The 27,130-nt window shown below is 37.3% G+C and overlaps 1 protein-coding gene across 4 annotated transcripts in view; it reads left to right on the top strand.

Annotated features, from left to right (window-relative positions):
* The window catches only part of LOC117181670 (HEAT repeat-containing protein 6), a 107,981-nt gene that overhangs the window by 1,819 nt on the left and 79,032 nt on the right, over window positions 1-27,130 (top strand). Inside the window, exons 2-3 of one of the 4 annotated variants that reach the window (XM_033374573.1) lie at window positions 5,776-6,024; window positions 17,482-17,715. The exons of 1 other annotated variant lie outside the window; for it this stretch is intronic. In XM_033374573.1, coding sequence (XP_033230464.1) covers window positions 5,776-6,024; window positions 17,482-17,715 — 483 coding nt within the window. The remainder of the gene's footprint in view (window positions 1-5,775; window positions 6,025-17,481; window positions 17,716-27,130) is intronic. 2 more of the 4 variants (XM_033374575.1, XM_033374574.1) reach the window with 2 other exon arrangements.

Genomic DNA, 27,130 nt, shown 5'->3' with positions numbered 1-27,130 from the left:
CAGAAGGCGGTTGTCCTTGGGTCGCTCCGTGTTCTTAGGATGCACGAGGCTTTTGCTGGATCATCGTATTGATTCCTTTACAGACTGTAACCACCTATCTCATTGTCGTGAGACGTGGTTGTGGCTGAAATTTTACCGCGGTTTCGTTGGGAGCGGGTGCAATTTTCCAGATTAGCACCCGCTCCCGGTAAGTTATAATTAATAGATCATATATTTTACATTTATTCAGAAAGAATTCGGAACGAACATAAACAGTGGGACATGGGAGAAAAAATCGGAAAGAATCGGAATAAATTATTGGGACACTGCGTCATTTATTCGGAAAGGTTCAGAAAGAAGTAAATGGATTGGGACACTTCGCAAAATTTCGGAAAGGCATCGGGAAGCTTCGGAAAGAGAAAGTGTTCGGAAAGAAACGGAAGCAAAGTTCACATAGAAATCGGAAAGGGTCGAAAAGGTGTTTTCTTTCCGATTCCTCCGCTAGGGAGTTTCGAGTTCCGAGTTGAAAGATTTGCACGTACAGCAGACATCCGCACAAATATTGAGAATTGTAATGTGGCGACACACCCCTCGGTAAAATCAATTTCTTATTGCTCGTCATCACGTTGATCAACGGCTAATTGATCAAACGAAAAAAAATTGCTTAAATTTGAGGATAGGCTATCCTGGGTATTTATCAGGGGAATGGCTCATATAAACACCTGTAGATCCTGACGAACTGTCTAATCATAAGATTAGACCGCGGCCGAGTGGCGGCATTAGCTGTACTTTTAGACAGACAGTTATTCAAATGCATGTGTAAATTAAATTTATTTTAATGGTTAAAATATGTACGTTTGTTGCATATATTTATCTCGGAAAAATGTTTTGTAGCAGATTAAATATATAATAAATTAAATAGTACGGATGAAAAGTGAACAAAAAATTATTTTGATGGTGAAATAAGAATACGCTTTTCAGTGAATTGGCAATTGAAATAAATTATATAAATTTATATTCCTTTTTAAAGCTAACCTACCGATATAAAATCTAAGAATATTCTCAGGCGAAATAGCCTGGCCCTTTCCAGGCTACCCGCTGGGTCGATTTGAATGATTTCGTCTCAGATAAATAGAGAGATTTGAGACATTTTTAGAGTGACCCCTGCCCTTCCGATAGAAATCTCAAAGTATATGCAAAAGATTCTCAAGGCTCTGTGAAGCTTTGAGAAGTTCTCCGCAGGTTCTCAGGTAGATATATTTAATGGTCCTTTCCGAACTTGAAATAAAAATACGATCATAAATAACAAGCAGAGAGGCTGAAACTGAAATAAGAATTCATGATAGCGAATATGCTAACGGACGTCCGTGTACACCTTTTTTTGTCGGTTAATTCAAAAAAAATTTTATTTTGCTGAATGTGATTAATTTGCATGGCGCTTAGGAATTAGTATCGATTTTAGCAGTGTTAGATTCGCCCAGCTTTTTCCTAGATTAATAAATATTTTATTTTCAAAATCTGGGGAATGATAGTGAATATGCAAACGGATGTCCATGCACACTTATTTTGTGGGTTAATTATAAAAAAATTTGATGTTGCTAAATCGTGTGTGTATATTTTGTGGTTATGTGTGTTACAATTCTCCCGAGCCTTACTTCCAAACTACACAATATTTATAGCCGAAAACTTTAGACTTACAAATAAACATATTAACTCATGTTCCGGAACTAACCTTGTTTGTAGGCAATCGTAAAAGTCGACTATTAAAATAAAATGTCATATTAAAATGTCGTATAAAATGTCGTATTAAAATAAAATGTCGACTATTTCTAACGCTTTATGTTGTTAAGAATAGGATTTATAGAATAAGCAAATATTGATAATGTTGCAGAAGAAAAGTCTGTCCGCACTATGGGTTTCTCGCGGTTCGCGCTCGGATATTTGTGTATTGCCGTAAGAAGGCTTAAATGAAACTTGATTAAAAACATCTTTTTTAGATCCCAGTACTTGTATGCATGTTCGTATTCTGAATTTCCACATAATTAAGTAAAGTTAAAGATAAAATTGCTCCCAGCTCTGTAGGTTTTGCGGTACACATTATAGTCGTGCCATTCGCGCTACGCAATTGATTTTTGAAAGCCATTTTTAAATGCAGATTCATTTTTTGAATTTTGTAGGACTTTTTAAAATCTGTAATTGGTTTTTGAGATTTTTTCTTGTATCTTACGTCGTTTGCTATAATACTTCGGTGTTGAAGGTGAAAGTGGCTTTAGGGTCACAAAAAATTAAAGTGAATTTGTCATTAAATTAGACGTTTCGGCCTCGATGAAGGGTCCTCGTAAGTAATTTTTATCTTAAATATTAGTACAAAAAAGAAAGGATAGAATTTCATCGTAAAAAAAGCTTTTTTTTGTAGATGTAAATCAGGGGTCTTCAGCGAGGGGAAATTTGGTTCCAAATACTCATTTGCAAGATGTCTCCTTTCCACCACTTTCACGACAACTCATTATGATAAAAAGAGATATTTTGGGTTTCAATCGTGTACAAAAATACGAATTTTTGCCAACTTTTCGTGAAAATTTCAGCTCACTTCTTCAGGGATAACCTGAAACTGAAGTATCAGGTTATGTTGCTGTTATGTATACACTCTACGATGCCAGTGATTGGTCAGAGCGCCCCACCATGGAGACTGGTCGCACCTGATTGGCCAATCAAGGTGCGATCTGTCTTACACAAACCAGGTCAGAATTCAGCCACAAACTCTCACTCCTAAATATATCTTTTCTAGCATGTTTGAGCGCGCCTAGAACGCGCGTGTATAGAAACTCGCGCTTCGCGATCGATAATGTGTTATCTCGCGCCTCGCGCTCGGATATTTATTCTTTGCATTTGGAATGCTTGAATCCAACTTTATCAAAAAGATCTTTTTTAGATCGCAATATTTATATGAATCTTTATATTCTGCATTTTCTACTTAATTAAGTATAGTTAAAGATTATGTTTCTCAAAGCTCTGTAGGCGTTGAGGTACATATTCTCATCGTGAGACTCGCGCTGCGTGCTCGATTTTCGACGTACATTTGTAAACAGGTTTTGTCAATTCTTTTTTTTCGTAACTTTGATCGGTTTTTCACAAGTTTTATTTTTTGTTTTGTTTTGAATGTTATTTTTCACGAATAAAAGAATAAGTATGCTTCCTATCAAAACATTATTCTTAACGAAATTGTACATCTTTTTTGGGATCAAAATTTTGGTTAATTAATCTTTTTTTATATCCTGCATAGTTCGATCACAAAATGGTATTTTTTATTATTTCTTGTGCAATCAAAATTTGAATTTTCGTTTTTCAAAGAAAATCCAAAAGGAAAATGTCCCAAACATTTCAAAAGTGCTCTAACTTTTTGTATTTTTATCGAAAATGGCTGGTTAACGAACTCGTTTTTTCTTTGAGAACGTTAAAAAAGTGTGGCAAAGATCGATTTGTTCGTTCATTTTTTCGAGAGTAACCATGTTTACAGACGGACAGACAGACATACGTAATTCAGGTGATTTCGGATGGAGGGGGTCCCGAAACTTGGAAATCCGTTGAAAAACTGTGGTGTCACATTTCGGATAATTCTAATACTTTCTCAGTCATAAATGATGAGAATGTAAAAAAGATCCCATTTCTATAGATGATAACACAAATGTTGTCTAATAGTTTACCCTTCACAGGGTGTCAATCAGTATATATACGCACAACAAAGCGGCCATAAAAATTTGGGAAGAAGAACACACGAAGGATGTTTACCGACCACATAGCAAATGGACAGCCGTGACCAAACATGCATGGTTTCAGGACCACAAATTAAAAAAAATTTTACTTGAAATGGAATCACTTAGAAAGTATTCCTAAAGCCGTTAACCAGCGTACTGACACTGAAAATCTTTCTACATTTTACCACGCGTTACTTACTAAACTTCATCGTTAGGTTTCAAATATTCCCAATGTTTTGGTTAATAAATAAAAATTTCGTTACTATTATTCATCGATTTGAATACAAAAAAAGAACATTTTAATTTTAACAAAAATAAATAACACAGGACCACAAAATGAAATCGAGAAGTCCTTCGACCAAACCAACTGGACTATACGCTTTCGGATGCGCTGATCACGAATCCGTGGCTCCTATTACCCCTAAACGTCAGGACCAAGGTAATTTGACGGCCAACTTTGTTGATGTGAGAGATATCATCTTATTGAGCTCAGATTATAAAAGAGAGGGAATTTTTACGTTTGAATATATTTTTACCCACGGGTCCCAGTTACCTCTAAAGGTTAAATGAAGGTCAAAAACAATCTTTAGAACTTGTGAACCTAATATCTTGACATTGTTTACTCATACCAAGGTAATGATCCTTACAAAATACATTTTCTGGTTTGCTTATCACGATTACCTATGACCTCTATACGTCAGCATCAAGCTCATTTGAAGGCTAACTTCATTAAGTCGAGAGATCTCATATTTTTGACCTCAGATTCTGAAAGAGCGGGAATTCTTACGTTTGAATATATTTTTACCCACGGGTCCCAGTTATGTCTAAAGGTTAAATGAAGGTCAAAAACAATCTTTAGAACTTGTGAACCTAATATCTTGTCATTGTTTATTCATACCAAGGTAATGATCCTTACAAAATACATTTTCGGGTTTTCTTATCACGATTACCTATGACCTATGGCCTCTATACGTCAGCATCAAGCTCATTTGAAGGTCAACTTCATTGAGTCGAGATATCGTATATCTTTGACCTTAGATTCTAAAAGAGCGGGAAGAAATGGATGATCAACATACGAATTCTAATGCATTCACTCAAGATGAACTGAGTCACTTGGCTCGAGACCCAGGACTATCGAAAGAACTTTTCGAGCTAGTAGCATCTAGATTAAAAGAAAAAGGGGCTCTAGCTCCTGGAACTCGTATAACCTTCTACCGAAATCGAGATTGCTTACTTAGGAATGTTTTTTTAAATGAATTGAATTTGGTATATTGTAACGATGTTGAAGGTCTAATAAATGAATTTAAGTGCGTTAAGTATGAAGCTAGTGATTGGCATTTATTTATTGATTCTTCGTCAAGAAGTTTAAAAGCTGTTCTGCTCCATAATGGCAACATATATGATCCTATACCTGTCGGTCATTCTGTCATGTGACCAGAAGAATATCATAATCTTTATTTACTGCTCCAGAAATTGAATTATAACTTTCACAGCTGGCAGTTGATCGGAGATTTAAAAATAACGACTATCTTATTAGACTAACAAAGTTGATTCACAAAACATCCACGTTTTATTTGTGAATGGGACAGTCGAGACTGAAAGCAACATTATGTGAAAAAAGACTGGCTACTTTGACAAAATTTAACACCACGTACTATAAACATTATACAGGAAAGTCTTACCTCTGTACATAAAGTCATCCTTGAACCTCTACATATTAAGTTAGGTTTGGCTAAACAATCCATCAAAGAAATAAAGAACCGCGCACACTGTCCGCCGTGAGACTCCCTCCTCACACCACTACTCTAGTCAGAGCCATCTTTTCTTGGCTTAGATCAAAGTCTTTCTCTAACACACGTAATGAGGAGGTTTTTTTCAAATGCAACAAGCACTGCATTTTTTAGAACTTCTCTTGTTTTTAAATTAATTTTCGAAAAGAAAAACACTCATGAATTGCGATGCGACAGCATCCTACTTACCGACAATTTCTCTGATCTAACAGCAGAAACTTACGTAAGACTTATCCATATTTCTGTTACAGGCTGTAATGTTGCTGGTGAATCACTTGTGTACATCGATACAGCCAACTGAAAACGCATTAGTTAAATCAACTTCAGAATTCTTGACAAATTTAATGAAAATTGGCGCTAACTTCCAGGGTCGAACACTAATGGCTTGTAAGCGCTGGATTTTAGAAACTCTAGAATATTCAGAATTAGTTTCACAGGCGAATATTCTTGTTGCTTTACGAATCTTACTCGCAACCGCCCCGTTTAGTTACATCAACCAAGTCAGTATTGTTTTCTATTTTATAATGAATAACACTGCAATCCCAACATAAAAAATAGTAGATACATACGGGATGAGTCCCGTGTTTTCCTAATCTCAAATTTTATATTTACACAACGCAATATATTATATTCATATAACATAGAAGAAATTGGTCATAAAATAAATCATTTATGTCCGAATTTGATGATCTTTTTGATTCTACAATATTGCTTATTTACAGCTTAAGGTAGTTGTGGCGAAATCGGTTAATACTTACAAATTGTCTAAAATTTTTAAAATATATAGAAAACATTGTTATCTAACGATGCATACCCTTTTTAGCTTAATCGTATGTTTCGAAATTCAAATATTATCAATTATCTTTAGTACCTTTTGCATGATTCTCCCATAGCTAATATGGGGAATTGCTAAATTACAAATTCTAGTATCAAAATGAAGCGCACCATTCAGCTCAAAAACAGAGTTATCTCTTCAAAAGTTTATCTAGCACTTATTTAAAATAAATTGCCCTTGCGCTTTAATTGTGTGGGGATTTTGACGATACTTTTTTTCGGTTATAACTGTCAACACAATTTTCTCCGAGAAAGAAATTGCGACGTTGCCACTATCGTTGCCTTACGAAATGCTAATTTCAATGTGTGTATTCGTATATAAGACGCATCTATGTGAGACCTACCTTCAGTATTGGCGCAGAGCTATACTCCACCACGCTCATCGGAGCACCTTAGGCCACAGCTGAAGACCACAACACACCAGGCCCGTCGGGTCTGCTACGTCCTCAAGCTGAGCGACCATCTGCCATCCGTATTGGCGCACAGTCATATTAAACCATGCTCATCCAAACAACCTACGTCTCAGCCGAAGACCTTAACACACACGGACCGTCGGATCCACGGCATCCTCATGCAGAGACACAGCCACTTCCCAGTGCCGTCACTTCTGCAATTTCATATTATCAAGACGAAGAAAAGGTAGAGTCGGATTCCTTGGAAGAGGATCCCGAATACCAGAGTATCGCCAGGAGGCGTTACAAGCTTCGAAGACGACGTCCCACGAATTATCCCGATGTTAGACCTTATACTCGCCATGTAAATAATTATAGATAGCATAGCCACGTTCCGAATACGAAGCAAGGCTCTATCCGGATGGAGGGTGAACTGATATACATCCTCAATGTATAAAAAGGGGGAGCTGAGAATTCTGACTCGAGAGAATTGTCGCATGTGATTGTCACCAGTGTCTATTTCCAGATCTCAATCCCCAGCTCTCACCTCGAAGAGCCTTGCTTTTATACATTAACATTTTCTTTAATCTACTAATTCAGTTTAAACTAAAAAAAAAACTTGTCTTGCTTAAATACAGATACCAAGTAGAACTTCTGGTAAGATGCTTATAAACTGATCATTTATCAGTATCTCAGAAGAAGTTGTATAATTACGCAGGGCAAGTTGAATGGAAGTGTTATAACCCTATAACGAATGGAAATAATAAGTAATATTTAGGTTCGCGCTAATAAACCATTATTGATAAACAATTACTTACAATTATTCTAATGATAATAATAGTAATGAAGGATGGTTTAGTACTGTGTAATCGAATTGTTACTGGTACTAGGACATATGCATTATAACACCAACAATTTATTATATTTTAATGTCAATATAATATCTATTACTCTTACCTTACAGTATTCCATAGTTAAATTGTAGCGTTAGTTGTAATATAGAGAAGTTTTAATGTAGAGGAGAGAGATTAGAGTGGAGAACTGTCAACCGTACTCGAACAAGCAGAAGGACACTCGCGCGCGGGCCACGGACGGAGGTGGCAGGCAACTCGCGAACGAGTATTCCCTCTACTCACATCAGCTAGAGTTGGAGACTCGAGGCGAGATATGGTGCGCGGGCCCAAAAACGGAATGGTGTGGCGAACTCTCTATAAGCCATCTCCCTCTCCGCGCGCATGCGCAGGGTTGAGAGAAGCGAGGCGGGCCATGGCGCGCGCCCCGCGCGTTGTGTATAAAGGCACGCGTTCGTGTTACGGACACTACAACATCAACGTTCTCCTTCTCTATCTCTCTCACTCTACCTAGGGAGTTGATAGGAGAAAATAAATAACCGATCTGAATTTAAAATTTTGTTGTCATCTACATTTTCCTCTGTTCTTTTTAGAGCAATGTGAATTATTGAAACCGATCTTGGACTTCGGTCCCTGGTCCACCGTTCAGTATCTCTGTCTGTAATGTCCCTTCCCAGGGTGTCATTCTAAAAGACTACTGAACGAGAAAACTCTCGGTCTCGTGCCTAAATCGAGGTTGGACTGTTCAGTATCTTTGTTTGTAATGCCCCTTCCCAAGGTGTCATTCTAACTGATTACTTAGCGAGAAAAGGGATTCTTTCTATTTAATCAGTTCCGACTATTTGGGAACATATCACAATGTATATTTCACATCTGAGCGTAAAGAGTATAATTATTGAATATAGTTTGAAAACTTTTTAATTGTAAAAGTAATTTAATAAAAAAAATTTAATTTTTCTTGTTGTATTAAAATTAAATATATACCGTAAGCTTTTCGAGGTAGGAAACGAAAGATAGTTGAGTACATGGGCATGAAATTTACGAAAAGCTTGCAAAAACGATGTAAAAATTTTCTCTTAATATTAGGAACCAATACTATTATAACTACAATTAATAAAGTGTTTGGAAATTTCTACTTCATTTATCTTATATGGAAAACCTTTCCATGGAATTATTACAAAGAAAAACTCACTAGAGAAATTTTGATAAAAAACTTTCCAAAAAACTTGATGAAAGTATCATTCAAATTTTTTTGTGAGAAATTTTTTCTCGCTCAAAATTCCTACGAAAAACAAAAACATGGAAGTTATAAAAGTCCGATTCACGCTGAGCATCATTAAAAAATTAATAACAATTTTTAAAATTGATGTGGCCTGGAACAAAGAAACTAGCTTTAGGACCGAAAAATCGATTTTTCAATTTTTATTCATTCTGAATAATGAGCATGACCCCTATCAAATAAAAAAGATCAAAATTGAATTTCATGAGCTCAAAGTTGGAAGGTGGTTTTATTTGCATTGGGCTCGTTTCTCGTACTAAATACTCACGCGTCTTATCTTGTGTGAAACCTAGGAGCGCTAATGCGTTTGGCTTGATTAACCACCACTCTATACGCGCGATTAGACTGTTTTTTCTGATAGTTTTTTCAGGCAATTTTCCTTTTTCTTTTGTATGTCGTAATAAAACATGAAAATAACATAATATGCTTTTTATTCATTGCTATTGTTCAATTTGATCGTAGTCGGCCGTAGTCAGTCGCTGTTCTCATTCATGTATTTCGAGACTTCACACAGATACGGATCTCTCACTTTGAACCGCTTTTTCTCTTAAACTCATTTTTGATCCTAAGGCTGGATTCTTCGTTCCATGTCACATATATTTACGAATTCTTGTTACTCTATGAATCGAAGAGCACTCTAAAACGGATTCCTTGAAATTTTAATTTAAAAATTCCAAAAATTGACGAGCAGAGCACGAGTTGAAGTAAAAAACGGATTAGAATAGATTTTTGTGTGTAAAATAAGTTTTTTGTAGAAAAATTATTTCTTCTGTCTTACGGTCACGGCAAAATAAAAACAAATTAGAGCTCAATCAATTCATCTCCATTTATTTTTAGAACAAAAATTAGAACTTCGACGAAGTTTCGGCAGCACTGCGTGCCTTTTTCAGAGTATCTTAGTTTAAAACGATTTGTAAGCGAAACAACAATCATTCCAATTTTGGAGTCAATAAGTGTAAATTTTTTTTGTCATAATTAAAAATAGTTTATACGTTATTAAAGTTTAAAAAAAGTAAGAGTCAAAACAATTATTGAGGATGAGTAAAAAGAGAAAGCCTCATAAAATTGAAGAGGCTTTTTTCAGCGTAAAAACTACATTATTAACGATTATGAAACCGTTCTAAGCGTTTTGGAAACAACGGCGAACAAATGAACGTCGTCGAAGTTTTAATTTTTGTTCTAAAAATAAATGGAGTTGAATTGATAGCTTTAATTTGTTTTTATTTTGCCGTGACCGTAAGACGGAAGAAATATTTTGTCTACAATTCATTATTGCATTGTCGGTCGAAGAATGGTTTGATTTGGTCTTTCCAAATCTTTAAATCATTAAGTTTTTTGGTTTTAATTTGAAAACTAAAAAAGCTACAACATTTTGACTGAAGGGAAAAGGATATACTATAAAACTTCACATCCAAATATGTATGCCCTTTAAACATTAAAATCCGCATTTTTATTCAAAACCTCCAGTGGACTTAGTTTTTGCACGAATGGTTTTTTGTAAAAAATTCGTGATTTTGAATGTATTTTTTCATTGGTTACTCATTAGTTTTCTTTTCAATTCATTTTCATATCTTTTTATATAAAATAATTTATAATAACTTATATTTTAATTACAGTCTGGCTGAGGAGGAAGCTGGTCCGATTCTGCAACGTCATATGATATTTCCAATACAATTGTGTAGATTATTTCGTAATAAAAGGCTTTCCCCTTTTTTTAATAACATAGAATTTAGAGACTTTGATTCGTCGTAATTTGACCTAATTAGTTCTTTCACTGGGTTTGTAGCAGCCCCCTGCCTCGACCATGTATATGTATTTAGTAGTAGGTTTCTTATGATTCGGAGGGGATATGTCGGTCAAACTAATCCAACAGATGGCACCATGATAAGTTGGTCTGACTTTTGCATTGAATTGCATTAAGAAAAAGCAAAAATGATTAAAAACTTGATGAGTTTGTACCTTTAAAGTCTTAAAAATTTCAAGTTTTGAAGAAAATATTTTTTTAAAGTAATGGTAATTGTAATTAAAATGTTTGAGAGAATAATTTGGTAAACCGCCAATGACAGGATTGATAAATGAGAAAATGGATTTAATATTATTAATAATCTTATTAAAAATTTAAATTTAAAGGGGATTTTTAATTTAATATTAAATTATATTATTGCAAGCTTCATTTCAGAAATGAACAGACTATAAACTATTAAACTCTATAAACAAGCTTACCGTACTCATGACGCACAGTAGGAGGAAATGCACTTTTTTCGTTAAAAAATGATCAGATCCTTTAATTTTCATCCGGTTTTGAATTTTTTGTTTCAAATTAAAGATCAATGAATTCTAAAGAGTTGGATGCTACGAACTTTTGTCTCCTCTATTTGTTTATTAATAATTTTTCTATTCAAAGCATGGGAAAACTGAAATTTCGTACATAACAATTTTTTAGGGTATAATAACTGATCAGGAAAACTTTATATTTTCTCAAATGAATGTTTAGGGACTCATAGAATTACAAATAATTTGTTTATTATTCCACTTATTTGTTCTAAACAAATTTTGTGGCAAAATCTTAGAATTTGAGATATTTCAAATTATAATTTCCTTAAATCGCCAGAACGATTTTAGGTATTTCTCAAAATAATAAATATTTAATAATATTTGATAAACATAATAATTAAGATTTTTTAAAACAAATTAGATAAGATAAATTCAAAATGTTTGCCCTTTCGCATAGACTTTTTTTTTGCCCTGGAAATGTTTTAACCCTAATAGCACGGAACGTTCCGGGAACGATCCTGAAAAGTTCTACGTGAACCTTCGGAACGTTCCAGGAACTTACCACTGGGATCTGAAGGGAACCTTCTATTATTATTATTTTAAACAACACTTATCTCGTTAATCGTAAGAGATAGGTAAAATGGATGTCATTTTTGAGTTTTGAGTACCGCATGTACTACATATTAGCGTGATATTCACATCATAAACTGACAACAATTTTGACTTTTTACTTGCCGTTTATTGAATATTTCTCGATAATAATAACAATAAGGACATTTTATTCTTTGAACGTTCCACTGGAACCTTCCTAGAACGTTCTACTGGAACGCTCCGAAGGTTCCCGTGGGACGTTCCAGGAAAGTTCTAGGAAGGTTCCGTGCTATTAGGGAAGATATGGGACGAATGAATGCTAGTCTAAAAAATATTAGAAAAGTTAACAATAACCACTGTTATCAAAAATTCTTGTGCCAAATAGCTTAACTCAAGGTTTTATCAAATTAAAATTTTCTTTGATGGCCAAGCCGGTGAGTTATTATCAAAAGATTTTGCATTTAGTGAATCTTAGCATGCAGTATTATGATTCATCCTCAATCTATTGCGATTGAATACTCGACTTTTTTCAATTGAAACTGCCACTTTTACTAAATATTATCGAAGATACATTTTTTTAGGAATATCCGTAGCCATTCTAGCTATTAAAGAAAATTTAAATATTGATAAAACCTTACATTTGAATATTTTGACACGAGAATTATTTTTAACAATGGTTATTGTTAACTTCTCAAATATTTTTGTGACTAGCAGTCATTCGTCCAAGAGCTTAAAACATTTCCAGTGCAAAAAAATTTTGTTCTTTGTGAAGGGGCCAAAATTTTATATTTGCTTATATAATTTTTTCTATGAGTCCCTGAACATTCATTCAAGACAATATAAGGTTTTCCTAATCAGTAGGTTGAGCGTAAAAAATTGTTATGGACAAAATTTGAGTTTTTCCATGCTTTGAGGAGAAAAATTATTAATAAACAAATAGAGGAGACAAAAGTTCGGAGCGTTAAACTCTTCAGAATTTGATGAACTTAAAATTCAAAAAATCATAATCGGACCAAAATTGAAGGCTCTGAACATTTTTTAACGAAAAAAGTGCATTTCCCCCACTGTGTGACTTTTCCATTAGGTCCTCTAACCTACAACCCCCAAATGATGTCAGCCGAAAAGTGATTTTCACACACTTCATGCTTATGGTTTAACACAATATCGTTCCTTAAAATGGCTTTTTGCCGCAGTTTAATTATTCCTGGATTTTTTGGTGCAAAGAACATGTGAAATTTCTGTTCTTTGTTGTCATAACCTGACTTGCAACCAGGAGCTACACAGTTACGTCCCATTTTTAGCGCACTTATAATATGAACGAGACAACTTTAATTAAATTAAAAGATGCACTAGGCTACATTTTTTCACAACACTTTTCTTGCATTTTCCGCAAAATAATCGTTTATTAATTGCATAGGACCACAACAAACGAGTGGAGGGTTCCTGAAACTGAACCAAGTGGATTATATGTTTTTTGGGTCGCTGAAACCGAATGCGAAGCTTGTTTCGCTCCATTACGTTACGTTTTTTTCTAACTTCAAAAAACAGCTTGAAACTATAGAATCCAGCAATATCAACCCTTAAGCCATACAGCACTATGTCTTTACAGTTTAATAACCTTGAGGTCGATAATCTATAACTCTAAAACCCATAACCTCAAAACTCATAAATCTCAAATCCCAATAAACTTCAAACCCAAAATGCAGGAAAAAAAGAAATAAAGAACTTAGACGCAAATCCGATACCTCCATTTCGGGGATTTCGTACATCCACCACTTCATAATGTCAAAACCCATAAGCTCCATAACCCTGAAGTGGATCACATTATACTCATAGTCCTTCAATATTGTTACAGTAAACTAAATTTTTTACGTCTGTAAAATATTTTTTAAATTGGACATTTCTTTCGCGATAAAAAGTTATAAGAGTTCCTGGAGCTAGGCAATTTTTCTCTTTTAATCTTGATGCCATTAGTTCAGAAATTTCTTTTGAAAGTCCAGCATCTCGGAACAAGTCATTGAGCTCTTCTTGAGTGAACTCATTGAGCTCTTCTTGAGTGAACTCATTGGGGTTTTTATCAGTCTCGTCTTCACATTCTTCTGATGTTTCATCGTTCATCTGTATATCCTCAGCGACGTCATGAGCTTCGATATCCGACATTTACATTGCACTTTTATATTTGTCGCTAGTAGTATTACTTTGTTACTCTCTTTAGCTTCAAGAATGGTAGGACAAGTAAAGATTCAACAGTTGCATAACAAATTGAAAATTTCGTTTTTCGGTTGTGCCCAAAAACTTTCGTTAAACAAAAATAGCAATCCTTCTCATTATTTTTTGTTTCCCTCCAGATCATTGGAGAAGTAAATGTCCGCTTCTTTTGTTTACTAAGTTGCAATTAACATCTTAAGCATATTGTTTGTAGAGTCCAATGATTGATCATTTCACTAGTTTCTATACCAAAAAAGTCCTGGTATCTATTTTTAAGTACATCTGTGAATATCTTTCTATGTTTACTCACAACATATTCTCTACAAAGAACGCAGAAAGAGGCTCCCCAATTGTTGCATGATGTCTTTCTTGCAACATTATACTTTTCAAGGGCCAAGTTACCCACCGATGTAGAGCTGCGTTCGTTTGATGACGATCCCTGCGTGCCCGCTTTCTCACACTGACAAGTCGGCGATACTGGGCTCGCGACTCCCTGCATCGTACTTGTCCGTGTGCCGATCATGTTCAGCGCTGCCGTTCTGATGCGTATAATGTCGGTATGACTGCCTGCATGACATACAGGAAAGAAGCGTGAATATCAGGCAAAAAATGCCTGGCGATGGAGTGTTAATGTAGTCAACTACACTAAAGAAAAATCAAATGCCAGACACTACAGTGCAATCGGACGTGACAATCTTCAGCGTTGACTAAATTCACACTACATCGTGAGGCATTTATTTCCCTGATATTCACGCTTCTTTCCTTTATGTCGGAACAGAGAGACGTATATCGACAAATACCGTTTTTTGTGTACACTATCCGCACTACTTTTAACAACCCATACCGACTTTATACGCAACAGAACGGCAGTACTGAACATGATGGGCACACGGAAAAGTACGATGCAGGGAGTCGCAAGCCCAGTATCGGTGGCTGGTCAGCGTAAGAAAGCGGGCTCGCAGGCGTCGTCCTCAAACGAACGCAGCTCTACATCGGTGGGTAACTTGGCCCTTGAAGAGTATAATGTTACAAGAAAGACATCATGCAACAATTGCGTAGACTCTTTCTGCGTTCTTTGTGGAGAGTATATTGTGAGTAAACTTAGAAAGATATTCACAGATGTACTTAAAAATAGATACCAGGACTTTTTTGATATGGAAACTAGGGAAATGATAAATGATTGGACTCGAATAACAGTATGCTTAAGATGCTCCTTGCAAGTTAGTAAACAAAAGAAGCGGAAATTTGCTTCTCCAATGATCTGGAGGGAACCAAAAAATCATCAGAAGGATTGCTATTTTTGTTTAACGAAAGTTTTTGGGCACAATCGAAAGACAACATTTTCAGTTTGTTATGCAACTGTTGAATCTGTAACTTGTCCTACCATTTTTGAAGCTGAAGAGAGTATCAAAACTAATACTACTAGCGACGAATATAAAAATGCAATGGAAATGTTTTACAGACGTAAAATATTTAGTTTACTGTAACAATATTGAAGGGCTAATGAATAATTATGACGTTTTTTATGAAGCTAAAGACTGGCGCCTATTTATAGATTCTTCAACACGTAGTTTAAAAGCAATCTTGCTACATAATGGCAACCATCTTGCTCCGCTACCTGTTGGTCATTCCATCCATATTTTCCATATATTCTATATGAATGGGACAGCCGAGCTCATGCCGAACATTATGTGAGAAAAGATTGGCCCAACAGGGAAAATTTAACTCCAGGATCCAAAAATATCATAAAACAGAGTCTAATACCAACAGATAAAGTCATCCTTCCACCATTGCATATAAATTTGGGACTTGTAAAACAATTCGTTAAAGCAATGAATACTACGGATAGCAAAGCTTTTATGTACATATTGAACAATTTTCTAAACTGTCTGATGCGAAAATAAGAGCAGGTGTTTTTGGTGGACCGAAAATTAGAGAACTTTTGAAAGACAATGAATTCCAAAAAAGAATAACTAAGGTGGAGAAAGCAGCTTGGCAAAGCTTGAGGACGTTACGAAAAAATTTCTAGGAAATAGGAAAGATACAAAATTTCAAAAATATGCGATGCCTAATGAATCTAAAGCTGCACTTTCTTCATTCTCACATTGAGTACTTTTCGGAAAATTTAGGCGATTTCAGTGAAGAGCAGAGTGAAAGATTTCACCAGGATTTAAAAGATATTCAAAAGAGATATCAGGGCGTTTGGGACAGCCATATGTTGGTGGACTATTGTTGGTCTTTGAACAGAGACACGTCAAACCAACACAAAAGAAAAGCACTGCGAAGGTCATTTACAAATAAACGAACACGTTATCACTCTAAAGCTGAAAATACACAAAATGGCTACTTACAATGTTGTAATGCTCTTTGAGAATTGTGAGAGGTGAGGGGACTCACGTAAATCAAGCACCCCGAATCGTGAGATGCGAGGGGGCTCATGCAAATCAAGCACCCCAAAGGGAACAGAAGCCTGCTGCGTCAGCTTCGTTGTTTCTGGGTATCGCTAAATGTAGGTTATTACGGCGGAGGAAGTCTACATCTTCTTGAGCATTCGAATTTCTGCCTAACAAGAATTAAGTCTCGAGCAAAAGTTTTGATTGTAGCTTTCTTGAGATCACGGGTTTTTGAACACTCACTTGTAAGTCTTTTTGTTGTTACGGTTATGGGGATATAAGATTATGGAGTTTCTGGTTTCAAATTTGCGTCTAAGTTTTTTTGTTTTTCCCCCGAAATTTGGGTTTCTAGTTTATTAGAATTTGAGATTTATGAGTTTTGAGGTGATAAATTTTGAGATTTTGGGTTTTAAAGTTACAGATTATCGACCTCAAGGTTATTGAGCCATGAAGGCATAGGGTTGTATGGCTTAAGGGTTGATATTGCTGGGTTTTATAGTTTCAAGCTGTTTTTTGAGGTTAGAAAAAAACGCTCGTGTGATGGGGCAAAACAGGTTTCGGATTCGGTTTCAGCGACCCAAAAACATATAGTAATCCACTTGGTCCGGTTTTAGGAACCCTCCATTAATTTTTTGTTGTCCTCTGTTATTTTTCTAAACTTTGCAATGTTTATCAACATAAAAGTCAGACCAACTTATCGTGGCGTCATCTGTTGGATTATTTTCATCGCCGTTTCCCCTCTGGATTATAAGAGAACAGAAAAGTGGGGGCCATGCATGGGGCTGGTTTATAGCTATTGGTGAAAAAAGCGTAAAAATACGAGATACTCCTGTTGCAGATCAAGTAGACTGTCTAGATAATTGAGATTATCCGATTTCTCTCGATTCTCGACGTCTTTAAGGACGCTGATAACACTTAGTAGTAATTTAAAACAAACCATTCTTGGAGTATCATGTGACCTTTGTAATTATTTCGTAGTAATCACTTAGTTTTTCAACTGCAAAAAAATTCTACGTCACACCCGACTGAAAAGATTCTCCTTTTCTAAAATTACTTCACTACTAGATCGACACGAATTAGCGCGTAATAATTTAACTATGTTTTATGTCAATTAAGAAAGTTATTCGAATCGCAGGAAATACGAAAATTACTGGGAGAAAATGCTCTTTTGTGGAGGTTCCTTCGCATTCCAGGGTCTCAGTCTCATGAAATTCATTTTTTGGCTTTGAGTTGTCTGGAAGCAGTATTAACTCGTAAAGATAAGAATGAAGTCATAGTAGCAACTGATTACTTGCTCAAAATTAAAGAAATAGTAATCAACGTTATCTTGTCATTGTCCTTGGAAAATACTGGAAAATATTTCAACAAGGTTAGTAATTGCTGCCTCATTTCTTCATTTAAAAAGCTTTCTCTTCTCTGCACAAATTAATAGTTTATATATTATTAGCATTAAGCTGTCGCCAGCAGAGCAGCGCTACCGAGAACGTCCGGGTCCCGGGGTTCTATATTATCACAGTTCTCCTCCATGACCCCTTTACTACAACCCTTTATAAAATATTTTTAATTACCGAAGCCTAGTTGTTAATTAGGACATAGGCAGAAAAGTATTCACAATTTATTAATAATGCTAACACTTGATGTATCGTACAGTAAACTTACTTTGATCTTAAATATTCATTTTTTTCGGACCTCTCTTGATAACGTGCCATTGCATGAACCTGATCCAAGCGTTATGTGTCCGCTTCCAGCCCAGCGACGTTCGGATACGCGCACACCCCCACCAGGCCGACATGAAACATTACGCCTGCTACATATACAGTGTACCACGTAAGTGAGAATATGGAGAAAATTATATTTATCTTTTAAAAAATGGCGTCGCTGCACCTCATAGTCTCCCTTCTGCTAAGTACTCTATTTTTCCTTTCACTTATACCTTAAAATGATCAAGAACACCATAATCCTCTTTCTGCTTCACATGCTTGTTTTGAAGGAGGGTAGGATAAAAAGTATCTCGTGTATCAAGCACGGCCGGCTATTAGCATCACGTTACTACCACCCTCTCTTCTCAATGGTCGGAAACACCCGCAAATTTGGCCAAAATTCAAATAGTGAGCAAACATTCTTGAAACTCAGTACCGTTATGCTTTTGGGGCCAAGGAATTCGAATTTGACGTCAAAATGGTCAAATTTTTTTTTTAATTTCAATAACTTAAAAAAAAGATGGAATGGTCAAAAACAAAACGAGCTTGGATTTCAAACGAAAGTTGAAGTTAAGAGCAGCAACATTTTTAATTTTCTCAATCATCACCTCTTTTATGTTTTTTAATAAACTTTTGGTTTGCTAAAAATTTCTAACAAGAAAACTTTTAAGTTCACTACTATAATTATTCATGCAATAATAAAATACAACTTGTATTGAGATTTTATTATACGAACCTCCAGCAACTCTCTACATATAATGTCAATGAAATCGCGCTCTTAGAACAAAAAGAGCCCTTTCAACCTAGCTATAATTTGACTTTTCGACACGTTTCGCACAAGTATGGGAGTAGGTCATCTTTCGGGCCCCATCAAGGCGCATGTGCATAAGGCAGAGCTTAATCTTTCCGGCATTTGATACAGAGATTAATTGCTGGACTAGATAAAGGATAGGCATAACCGTCGTGATGGGAGCGACGAAAGTCATGGTAAAATTGGTAGCGGCCATCGAAGTATGGTTGCGTTGGACGTGAGGAATTGGTAACGTAAGACCTACGAAAGTGGGGATACGGCTGGAGGAATTTCGTCCTTGGATCATTCTCATATGCTTGGGGATCATAAGTCGCGAACGTTACCTGTAAGCGGCGAGTGGGATTCAGGGTCCTCGATTCGCGTAGTTAGGGCTTGTTCTCTAACGTTCGTTCGACTTGAATATTATTTCCCTCTACTTTTAAAACTTACAGAGGAAGAACCTGTCAGCTTGTCTAAATTGATCAGACTTTTGATTATTTCGAAATAAGAAGAGTCTAAATCGGTCTGCGAAGTGATTCTTACCCCTCTAGTTCTGAAATTATTACATGGATGATTGTTAAAATCTTGCGGGAAGGATCGTCCATATATAACTGGTTCGGGGAATTTTCATCTTCCGCTTGACTAAGATTGCCGCGAGGGGTGGCTTCTGCTGGACTAGGAAAGTTTGAATTCGAGTACACTGCGTGCAACAATCACTCACGCAAAAAACATAAATTTTCAGTAATGGCGAGATTTCTGCTTTCTACATCTCCGATCACTACTTCTTTATTGAGGTCGTAAATCCACAAAATGGGTTCCCTATTTTCATTCACTTGATATGGGTTTTATTTTTTATGAGGACTATTATAATTACTTCCCTTTATATTGGGTGTCCGTCCTTGCTTGGGACGGATTTAAATGAATTTTCAGAATTTTAAAATGCGCTTTAAACAATAAGTTACTTTAAATCTATAACAAACAGTAAATTACCTCAAAACATTACACTTCATAGGTCAGCGATTCGGAACTCCCAGCGAATAATAATATAAAGTAAAGTGAAATGGATAAAAAACAATAGGGCAGCAACTAGAACTGGAGCGGAATGGTTAGCTCAGACCCTAAATAAGAAAAGATACTATTAGAGAGGTGGGATTACAATTAATTGGCAATACTCGATTATTATATTTCAAGGATTTCGCTATACACCTATTAAAAACATGAACCGTTGTTTCAAATAGGAATTCTTTACAGCATTTTACCAAATAAATCTTAATACTTCTCTTAATAAATACAAAGAATTAGGGCAAGGATAGAAAATAATATAAATACAAAGGGGGGCTTACTTTTAGAACATATTCTTAAGGAAGATTAAGTATGTGTGTCTGTGGGGGAAGTGATATCTAACTATATAATTTTATGGGACTTCTTAAAGTAGGTGACAATTGAAACATTTAAAGGTAAAAACTATATGGAGGGGGGGGGGCTCAAATATCGGCAGATGTCATTTTGGATTCCATGACTCCCTAAACGAGGGATAAGGGACACATCATAAAAAGCCAAGAATACAATCAAATATACAAGGTAGCAAATTACCTGCTTTCTCCATACTGAAGCTGGTAATCGCCTTGGTTCATCTTCACCAGACACGTGTCGTGCATCTTAGACGGCCATGAAGAGAGAAGATACGAGAATCCAGGAGAAAAATCCAGAAGAAGAGTGCGCTTAAGGTCACAAGGCAGAAGTATAGTGCGCTTAAGATCACCAGAAGAAGCATCGCCAGGATAACAATAATGAGTACCAAGCGTATGGTCCTGAATTTATTGTTAAATTAAGTCACGTTCATATTACACAGTTTCAGTTTAAAATTAGGACAGTGAGACAGCATGCATCAAATTTTCAGTGCGTGATTAGCTTCATGACACCAAATAAAAAATCCACTAAAAAAGTAAAGTGGATACAGGAAAATTCCACCTTTTCTATTCATCCTTCCCTTATGTTCAATAAAACTTTATGTGCCGTTGAAAGTACGCCTAGTCGAGAAAAGATTCAACTCTTCTGGGAGCAGGTTTATGGAAATTTTTATAAGCTAAATGAAGACATTTCAGATATATCACTCTTTCGTACCTTTCGCCAAAGGCAAAGGTTGCAAGATCCGGAGGAAGATTATGCACTAATTACTGCTGAAGAAGTGAAGAAGTTTATGGCTAGAACTAAAAACTTTTTAGCGCTAGGGCCAGATAAAATCAAAAACTTTTGGCGGATGAAGTTCACTTCTACGCAACAACATCTAGCTTGTGTATTTATTACTTTCTTAAACGAAAAAAAACACAACTCGCAGTGGTTAGTGGAGAACGCACGGTACTGATCCCTGTGACCGGAGATTTGTAATGTTCAAGGAATTACAGGTCCATAGCTTGCTTAAATACCAGCTACAAGCTATTAAAATGAATGCTCAAAGAGAAGAGATTAAGGGCTTGTGACAAAGGGGTTGAACAACGTAGATGCAAGAAAGGGCTGGTTTGTTGCTGGAAGAACCTGTTAATAGACAGGTGTAATACGCAGGATTTGATTAAGGATTGAAGCAATCTGTCCATAGCTTGGAATGACTACCGTAAGGCATTCGATAACACGAGCCTAAGCTTCTTATCAAGCTCCTTGATTGCCTGCAGGTGCATCCAAGAATAATGAGATGCACGAAAAAGCGTATGCTCTTTTGACGGACAAGATTTTTCATAACATCTGACAAAAGACAAGTGACTACCCGACATGTCACATATAAGAGGGTGGTCTTTCAAGGATATATTTTGAGTCCGATGTATTTCTGTATCTCCCTCTTTCCTCTATGTATTGCGCTAAGAGGCAAAAGCGCTGGATACGTATGTGGCCCGCCAAACAGAAGAGAGTATAAGGTGATTCACCTTCTATACATGGAGGACCTTAAACCCCTTGCCTCTTTGAAAGAGGACCTCTCAATACTTGTGGTCGCAACAAAAAGGTACTCTAAAGCGATTGGCATGAGCTTTGCACTGGACAAGTGTACATGCATCCATCCACACAACAGAAGACTTGAATCTACATCATTGCATGGTGATCAGGATATTCAACTTGTAGGTGGAAATACCATTCAACATCTTAGTAATGAAATCACATATGCATATCTTGGAGTACAGCAAGCAGAAACCCAAAATTGGCGTGTGTTAAAAACGGCCCTTAAAACTCAAGATCGTAGTCATTATCCAAAATCTTTCGTAAGTCGTATATACCTCCCTCGAGATAAAGGGGGTAAGGTTTGCTGATCCTGGAGTGTATTCATCAAAGCACAGTTCTAACAACAACCTCCATAGTCCTAAATAACACAGACTTTCTTATGCGACACGTGCATCAACATGAAGTCGTCAAAGTTGCGGCATTTCTATACCATGATGCAGACAAGGCCGCAGAGAAGCTTGGTCTTACATTTGATTCCAGCGAAACTACATATGGCCTAGCATTACTAACTCCTTTAGCCCTCAAAAGTCTTGTAAAGGTAGCAGAAAATTCGCGTTTACTAATAGAACATGCGAACAGGCCCCTCCATAATAAATTATACGAAATTATACGCAGACAAGAGCTATTGATAGGTCTGTCTAACATGTTTCTGAAGTATGCTAGATTGAGGTTGGACATTGAGGGATTTCTTTATCTTAGTTTACCACGAGCCCATATTAATATACTTGTAGGTGCTAGCAAATATCGAAGATGAAAGCTAGAACAGCAAAACCTTGGACATTTGTAACATTGGATTCTCCAAGTATGCATGCTACGGGAGTATAGATAGGCACAATGCGGCTCTCAAAGAGTTATTTTTACCGTCTTCGACACTTGTATGTTGTTGATCTATTGCCGGTCTTACCAACACTCAGGATTTCCAGTCCGCTATGGAGATTGATCAGTGTTAGTTCTATAGGAATTTCTTATTCACTACCACTCAACGTATCAGTGCTACGAAGCCTCATTTTGTCCTTCAAGATTTAAAGACGGAGATCTTTCGTAAATTACACAGACTCACAAAAAAAAGTTGTTTGCTGGAGACAATTGACTAGGCTACCCTTATGGATTTGAAGCAGCTGAATCCGAATATGGCCTTAGAATTTGTTCTACACGTCCCAGTTTTCCCCGAGATGTAAAAATTAGGAAAAAGCCTAGAGATTTTCTAGTCACACAGGCCATACAACAAATTTATCAGCACGAGAGAAGTGACTAGGTTACTCTTATAGATTTTGAGCTGCAGAATCCAAATCTGGCCCCAGAATTTCTCCTCGACGTCTTAGTTTCCCTCTAGGTGCAGAAAATAGGGGAAAATCTAGGGATATTCTGAGCGTTATTTTTATAATACTAGCATACGCGAATATAGACACATGGATGATATATTATAAAGTGTTGCGACTTTTAGAGACTTAATTTATACACCGAAATTCTGTAGTGTGCCTTCTGTTTCCCCTAGCTTGGGTAATTCTAGAGAAATCCAAGATCTTTTTCGTATTATGTAGACTTCTATGGGGAAAAAATGTCATATCCTTTGCAGATTTGCGTGCTAAATCTAAATTTGAACCCCAAATTTTTCGGGCTTGTTCCATTTTTTCTTTAGATGCAATATGTAGGGAAAAGCCTAGGAAATTTTCGGTCACACAGGTTACCAAAAAAAAGTTGCTGCACGGAACAAGTGACTGATTTCGCACGCAAAACTGTAAAGGATATTAGGTTTTTTAAATATGTTTCCATGTGTAAATCTATGTAATCTGAGAAAGACTTTCGATTACCCCAGAATTATCCAAGCTAGGGGAAATAACGTACAAATTATACCTAGGGTTTTCCTTATTTTCTGCATCTAAAGCGAAAATGAGACGTGCAAGATAAATATTGAAGCCAGATTTTGATTCAGCGGCTCAAAATCCACAAGGCTAGCCTAGTCGCTTGTCTCGTGCAGACAAATTTTTCGTATGGCCTGTGTGACCTTAAAATCCCTAAGCTTTTCCCTAATTTTTGCATCTAGGGGAAAACTGAGGCGTGTAGGACAAATTCTGAGGCCATATTCGGATTCAGCGGTTAAAAATCCATAAGAATAGCCTAGTCACTCGTCTCGTTCACACAAATATTTTTTTATTGCTTGTGTGACTAGAAAATCCCTAAGATTTTCCCTACTTTTCGCGTCTAGGGAAAACTGAGACGTGTAGGACAAATTCTGAGGCCATATTCGGATTCAGCTGTTCATAATTCATAAGGATAGACTAATCACTTATCTCGTGCAGACAACTTTTTTTGTGGGCCTGTGTTATCTTGGTCATTCTCGGCACCAAACGATAGTAATTTTACAGCAAAGGAGAAAAACGGGCGAAATATGAAGCATTTCTTTTCATACTGAGCAGACTGTACTAAGGCTACGACGTCCATTTTAGTTCTCGTAAACTGCTGCCCCGGAGGTATGAAAGCATCACTTCTTAGCCAACTCATCCCGTATTGCCACCGGCTGGCTCGAACCATCACGAGCCGGATGCAAAAGGCTGTTACGGTGATATCGGGAGGACCATATGGAGGAGTGTGAATCATGCATCTCTCCATTCTATCATGATTTCGGCTACAGGAAATGTATACGAAAGATGCACTGAACATCTTGAAAATTTATGAGTCAGTAGGGTGTTGGCGACAGCTCAGTGGGCGATTTTATTAAACACATGTCCCATTTGTTAAATTTCCGTGTGTTGTGAATTAACTAAGGGAAAAACTTTAACTAAGTTGGGGCTCTACGATATACGATCGATGGAGGGGGGGGGGGTCGGAAACAAAGGAACAATACTTTAATTTTTTTATAGGGGGCCTTGGGCTGGAGTAAGGCTGTTCCGAGGCGTCGAACGTCGAGGCGATAGAGATCAGTCGGTCGGTCGACACTCGGCGTTATTATGGCATTAGAAGGGTAGCCCCTCTCTTGGTACGAGAGCGGTGGAAACCTGTCAAGTGAAAATTTTATTTATTAGAGAGCAGAGTTTGACATCAGAAATTTAGTTTAGAAACGGAGATTACGACTGGAAGGATGGCTTGGACCTGGCGGGGCATGGGAAGGTTGAGATGGAGAGGGCGAGAAGGTTTCCGGATAGAAACCAATGGGTATGAGGAGCAAATCGTCGTCGGAATCTTCGTTGCTTCCGGAGGATTCTCCCAAAGCTGGCGGTGGATTGGCGGCCGCCAGCAGTCTTATAGTAAGAACCGGTGTGTTGGTCATAGGACTCTGGGCGAACACCACTTTCCTGGGTTAGGTGGTGGTTCGTTGAGGGGTGGCGTGAGTGGTAAAACGAGGTGGCGCGCAAGATTCGGGATACGGACCGCGGAACCTTGGATTTCGTACGAGGTTGAAAGAGGGCTGCGTGTTCGGGAAGATTAATCTGTGTAACCTTTGAAAGGGGTGATGGCAGAGGGGTGCGGATGCAGAGGTACATCCCTGGGAGGCGACCGGCAGTGGCGAAGCGCGAGAGGTGGCGATTACTGGGGCCGGATCGACGGTAACCTGGGGAAAACCTTGGTGCCTAATCATACACGGTACGTAGGGCCTATTCGGTCTCGATTTTCGTGGATCAGAGGTATCGGGAGGACCGCGTCAAATTTGTAACAACGCGAAAGTGCCATCGGGATGTAATTCTGGGCGTTCCGGATTGTAGAAATTGGCTGCCCGGTTATCGCACGGGGGGGGGGGGGGGGGGGGGCGACACAAAAGGGAATTCGGCGAAACGAGAACCCAAGCAGGGTACGGATCTCGGAAACGGAACGCGACGTGAAGAGACGAGCATCCAAGCAGGGTACAGGCCTCATTACCAAACGCGAAGTGTGGCTAACCCAACTGAAACTTGTTGATCACCCTGATACAACCAAGATCCATAGGTATAGCGACCTAAGGCATGCAGTAAAGACTATATGGAGGAGTGTAAATCATGCATCTGCTCATCCTATTGTGATTTCGGCTACAGGCAATGTGAACGCAAGATGCACTGAACATCTTGAACATTTAGGAGTCAGAGGGTACTGACAGTAGCTCAGAAGGCTGTTTTATTTAACGTCTGTCGCACTGCAAGGAACTTCCTCCACGATCAGGAAGCAAGCGACGAAAAACGTGTGGAGTGGCGGTTGGTGGCTCTATGAAAGCATCCAACATTTGCGGCCTCTGTTTAAGTAAAACAGCGGTAAACTACGAACTCTAAACTACACCGTGCTCCAAATTTTGTATAATAATATATTATTATAATTGTATCATAATAAATGATTGTAGTAATAATAACTTTTAGAAGAAGTAGAATGGTCAGAGATATTATAATAAATGATAAAAGAGCCTAATAATATAGTGCAAAATTTAAAAGAGCTCAAAAGAATAGAAGTAAAGGCTACACTATGCGGCAAGGACACGACTCTGTCAGATAAAAACTAAATCTATAGAAAAAGTTTATGATATTTGCGAAAGATTTGATTCCTAACTAACAGAAAAGATCAGCTTTTTACCAAGCAGTCGTTTGGATTATACTTGAACTTCGGTCTGAAGATTTGATTAGAAGGCGGACAGAATCCAGAGAAATGAATTTAAAGGAGATAAAGTCATTTTTGTCACTGATAGAAACAGAGAGACAGGTCGACGCAGAAAATAACGAGGAAAATAAATCAAATTCAGTTTATGAAACTTCCAAGTGGCTAACTGGGTCAGATAGATGATGTTATAGATAGAAGAGCGAATATGGATTATTATGATTAATTTAATCTTGTAAATTTACTTAAGGTATTCCAGCTCACAAAGACAAGACTCAATATTTTCCAGCGGCTTAGGGTTGGCCTTGGGATTGTCCACCTAAGCAAGAAAGTACTTAATATTTTCCAGCCAATTAAGGCAAGACTTTAGATTGCCCTGTGAGGGATCTCGCAAATTAAGGAAAGGTAAGGATTTGGAAGTCGAGAATCAAGGTGAAGTCTATAATTGGTAACAATGTAAAATAAAAAATAAGGTTTATTTAAACCAAACTTACAGTCGGTCAAATGTCTAAAGAGCAGACAGCTTTCAAGCCCGAGTCGGGCGGCGAAACCAAGATTGGGGAAGCGGTGGTTGTTCGAACCCGGGCGGCGAAGGCAAGGTTCCAAAGCAGATGGTGGTGGTTCTCGTTGATCAGACTGGTGGTTGATTCTTTCGGATGGCGTGGCGTCTTGGTGGGCAGGTGGCGTCAGGACACCAAGGGGTAGCGAAGTGGCGAAAAAGGTACCGACTACCACTTGTAGTAAGCACAAGA

This window comes from Belonocnema kinseyi, chromosome 10, assembly GCF_010883055.1.
Source record: "Belonocnema kinseyi isolate 2016_QV_RU_SX_M_011 chromosome 10, B_treatae_v1, whole genome shotgun sequence".
Classification (NCBI taxonomy): Eukaryota; Metazoa; Arthropoda; class Insecta; order Hymenoptera; family Cynipidae; genus Belonocnema; species Belonocnema kinseyi.
The sequence above is the reverse complement of the archived record's forward strand: the minus strand, read 5'-3'. Positions and strand labels throughout refer to the sequence as shown.